The sequence below is a fragment of the Andrographis paniculata genome, unplaced genomic scaffold, assembly GCF_009805555.1.
Source record: "Andrographis paniculata isolate CXL003 unplaced genomic scaffold, ASM980555v1 Contig21END, whole genome shotgun sequence".
In the NCBI taxonomy this organism is placed as follows: domain Eukaryota; kingdom Viridiplantae; phylum Streptophyta; class Magnoliopsida; order Lamiales; family Acanthaceae; genus Andrographis; species Andrographis paniculata.
This window is the reverse complement of record NW_026137502.1, coordinates 4,359,949-4,364,535: the sequence shown is the minus strand read 5'-3', so window position 1 is coordinate 4,364,535 and position 4,587 is coordinate 4,359,949. Positions and strand designations below refer to the sequence as shown.

Below are 4,587 nucleotides of genomic sequence, written 5' to 3'. Positions count from 1 at the left end.
TTTCATCCTTTCTAAGTTTTTTCATATAATTAAGTCTTGAGAGCGCCTTAATTGTCTATATATAATAATAGTTCACACAATCATGTCACACTTAGGCCATCTCCAATCACACTCTACTTCTCCCGTCCCACTTTCATTTCTGCCGTCACCCAGCTCCAACCCAACGCATTTGCAACACCATTTTTGGTGTTGCACCGTAGCAAACGCCATTTATGGTGTATTTGTTTTTTTTTTTAATTTTTTTTATTTTTAAAATTATAAATTTGATTTTTAAATTTAATTTTTATTTTTTAAAATTTTAAAAAAAATTATTTAAAATCATAAAAATAAAAAGTTATTTAAAATAATAGGAAAAATTGAATATTTGAAGAATAATAGGGAAAAATAGAGTTATGGTTAGAGTAAAATTACCGTAGCATACTTGGAGATAAAATTGGATAAATAGAGTTGATGGGTTAGAACATATGATAATAATCCACTCAACACATTGTATTAATTCAAATTATATATTGTTGGTTTATATTTCATGTGTTGATTAGCCTTACTAAGCACCCTAACCATCCCATTGTCATAACCTTTTGTATTATAACTACAGATAAAAGAGCGTACATGCATACGGTGATGTATTTTGTCCCAAGGCCTTATTACAAACATACATAATAATCATCTTAGAGCTAACCTTTGGCCTTACCATGGTCGAAAATCACTTGAATCTATTCGCAACATTCGACTAAAGTTTAGGTCTTGCAGCTTTCTCATCATCAAAAGTAATCAAAACCTTTCCGATTGCCTTTCGATCTCGAAGAGCGCCGAATGCAAGATTCGCCTGCCAAATTTCGACATGAAACAAACCAACCATTGTGTATTATTATTAATTCAATCACCTCTCCCAAAACTCAAAATCTGAGCCCCAAAGCCACACAAAAATGAATGTAAGAAACAAGGCATTATTTTCATTTCAAAGGTAGGCATATGATCCTAAACTTATTTACAAAAATAACACAACTACTTAAACATTCAATTTATCAAAAATTTTCTCCCACCTTATTAACTCACTCGTATATTTCCCAAAATACTTATTTTATATCACAATCAACCAAAATAATACTATATAAATTAAAATCCGTGTCCAACTCAAATGAACATATAATTAATAGACGGATGGAGTATATATATATATTGTCGACTCTGACCTGAGAGAGGTTAAAAGTATGGGAGATCTTAATGGAAATCACTCCTGTAGCCAACCACAATAGCAGCTCTTTCAGGGAATCTTCTAGAATTTTCGGACGATGTATTTTGTAACTTCCCCAATATAGGCCGTGAATTGTCCAGTTCTGTAAGAACAAAACATATTGTTACCAAGATGCTAAATTGTGTTCATTCGAGCTCCACTCTGATAGTTAGATTCTCATAGGTACATATTAACCCGAAGCAGTAAATATTTAAATTTTTGTAGCCACACAACCAATTAATGAGATCAAAAGAATCAAGAAAAAATATTATACAATTTTGATCATTTAAGCGGATTCTAGATGAAAATTGTCATGTATATCTCATTTGTGGTCGCTTTAATTGTCCTATATCAAGACACTGACATTCATGTATACTTTTTAAAAAAATCGACACGTGGAAAGTCTGCCATATATACATGAGTGTGACGTGCAGATATAAGATCAGGATCATTAGAATGACGACAAGTGAGGCACAAGATTATCTCTATACAGAGTAATTACGTTTTTCTCAAAAAAACCAATCAAGAACATCAGATGACTATCATGTAATAAAGCCCAAACACCGTACCTTAACAAGAGCTATATTTGCGGGGATTAGAGGCACCTCGTTGCTTGCAAACCCTATAACCAAGATTTGGGCTCCCCAATTAAGTAACTTCAAGCATTCTTTTGTGAGCTTGCCTCCGACTGGATCATACAAAACATCAACACCTTTCAGTTTTCTCTCCTTTAGGAAGCCCTTAACGCTTTGAGTGACATTCTCCTTGCTAGAATCGACAACATGATCTACACCCATAGTCTTTAGAAACCGCACCTTCTCGTCTCCCCTACCACACATACCGCAAATACACAATCATTCCTCACAAATTAACAAAGCCGTAAAAAAACCAAAAACAATATGACCCTTCTTCATAAATCTAAGGATTTCAATTGAGAATATAGTCGGAAATTCTGCAGTGAGTACACATTGTTCAATTACCTAGCAACCGCAACAACAATAGCGCCATAGATCTTGCCAATTTGTACGGCGGAAACTCCGACTCCTCCAGCAGCGCCGAGAACCAGCAACACCTATATTTTGCATTAGAAGTACAGAACAGAATCGATTATCAATAGCCATCAAACAGATAAATTCAGGGTGAGGTGCAAACAAGATGTATAGTTCGGGTAGTATAATGGAGAGAAGGATACCCTGCTCTACCTGACCGGCGTGCAGCTGTGCTCTATGAGCGAGTGCAACGTGCGACGTGCCATATGCAACAGCAAGTGCACCAGCAGCAATCAGGTCACAGCCTTCAGGCACCAGAAATCTGCAATTTTCAACTTAAAAACTCCGATTAGAAAAACCTTTGTATATTATCTCTAGCAAGTATTATATAGTGAAAATTGGTTGAACCTCAATAATCGAAGCATTAAAATCTCATCACTCTAATGGGTATTACCTTGAATAGCACATATTACTACACACATACATCATTTGTTAATTGTCGGGCAAACATGTATTGATCAGAAAATAAAGCTCCAAAGTACAGTCTTAGAGCCTGCCCGTCTGAGCTTAAAAGCAATCATAAGCTTTCTTGTTGAGTCTGGAGTCTGGACAAGTTGATTGTGTTGTTTTGACACACATCACAACTTATTCTTTTTCTTAACGATGCATTTGTAACTAATATGTTGACAAAGTAATCAGCACAGACAATTCCAACTCTTCGATCCTAAATGTGTTTGGTAAAAGAGAATTCAAGAAAGCTCTTTAAGACATGAAAATTAATCTCCTTCGATTGAAAGACAATTCCAAATCCAAGTCGAAGTATTCTTACCAGATAACTAATTTTAAAAAATGTATAGTTATTCTACCAATAAATTGTTATATTATTGAAATTTAAAATGTTCAAATAAACAATTACCATGATGAAATATTATTTAAATTAATATATATGATAATTTAAAAATATTTTAACAAAAAATGTAAAAAACAAGTCACTATAATTATCTTATATGAAATCAATAAAGTATGATATTTGAATTTTCTATTTAATGTTACAAATAAATATACAACTATATAAATTTTTAAAAAAATTGAAAGAAAAGAAATTAATGTTGAAATATATTTTAGCCATCATAATTCATCATAAAACATTAGCTATGCATAAGAATAAGCTGTCAATTCTGAAACTATAAGTAATAATAAGAAGATGATCCTAAGGTTAGAAGTGTTGTTCAAGCTGAGTGAGTATCTCATTTTCGAACATTAATAAAATTATCGCCTTATTGAGTTTTTCATCAACTCCGCACTCTATTTACTTTAAGATTTTATTGTTTTTTCCCAAAATTCTCTACTATCCAATCTTCGTTCCTGTAAAAAATTAATTGTTTCCTTTCACAAAAGTTACATCGGACCTACTGTTCAAACGAAAAAGAAAAACTAAAATCCAAATATAACTACACATTATACAATTTTCAAGTAGTTTTTTTAATCACGTTTGAGCTATACTTTGTTATGATTAACAAACTAAGTTTAAGCCAAGCACGAGGCTTATCAAGAAATTAAGAGAGCTGTTAATTCTGAAACTTATAGCTTCTAAGCCTGATAGATATTCATATAACTGATTGCTGCTGCAAGCAAATGCTATGAAATCACACAACAAAATGAATTGAAACTATTGAATTAATTTCCAAAAGTATGCATCGTCCTAACGAATTCTAGGTTTCCAATTTCGGATAAAAACGATGAATCCACTTACAATTCGGATTCATCGGAGACGATAAATTGAGCAAACGATCCTTGGCCGGCGACAGAGCAAACTCGATCCCCAATTTTGAATTTGGTGACGGATGTTCCGACGGCGTCGACGGTGCCGGAGTAATCCGACCCCGGAATAAATGGCAAAGGCGGCTTCTCCTGGTACTTGCCAAGGATCTGAAGATAGTTGGCGAAATTCAAGCTGGTTGCTCTCACTCGTACCCTCACCGCCGTGGGTGAGTGCAGTTGAGGGATCGGATGAGCAGTGGATATAGTGAGGGCGGACTCCTCCGCGGCGTCCGGCGGCACCGTGGGATCCCCAATTTTTCGGCAGAGTAGAGCTTCCATTTTTGGCTAAAATCCTGTATCCGTTTTTGTGCCAAACAATCTTCGGATAGATATTAAGAACCTGTAACTAAGTGTATATATATATATGCGAGCAAATTTATTGCGTAACACTCCCTCATCGTCCAATGCTCACAATGTCATTAAAAAATTATTTTCATTTATTTTTTTAATAAAATTTATATTATTACCTCCGCCAAACGGAGCACAATTTAATATTTTTTTCGTATATTTTTATTTAATATATTATAAATTATAAATATATTT

The 4,587-nt window shown here is 34.0% G+C and overlaps 1 protein-coding gene across 1 annotated transcript; it reads right to left on the bottom strand.

Moving 5' to 3' along the window:
- Positions 1 to 565: 565 nt before the first annotated feature.
- On the bottom strand, positions 566 to 4,385 carry LOC127245132 (uncharacterized). Its single transcript, XM_051265850.1, has 6 exons — positions 3,977 to 4,385; positions 2,437 to 2,545; positions 2,215 to 2,306; positions 1,804 to 2,062; positions 1,194 to 1,337; positions 566 to 826 (listed from the first exon to the last, which is right to left on the bottom strand). Exons 1-6 carry the CDS (start codon positions 4,321 to 4,323, stop codon positions 731 to 733), a joined length of 1,047 nt encoding a protein of 348 aa, XP_051121807.1. The 5' UTR covers positions 4,324 to 4,385; the 3' UTR covers positions 566 to 730.
- Positions 4,386 to 4,587: the final 202 nt, after the last annotated feature.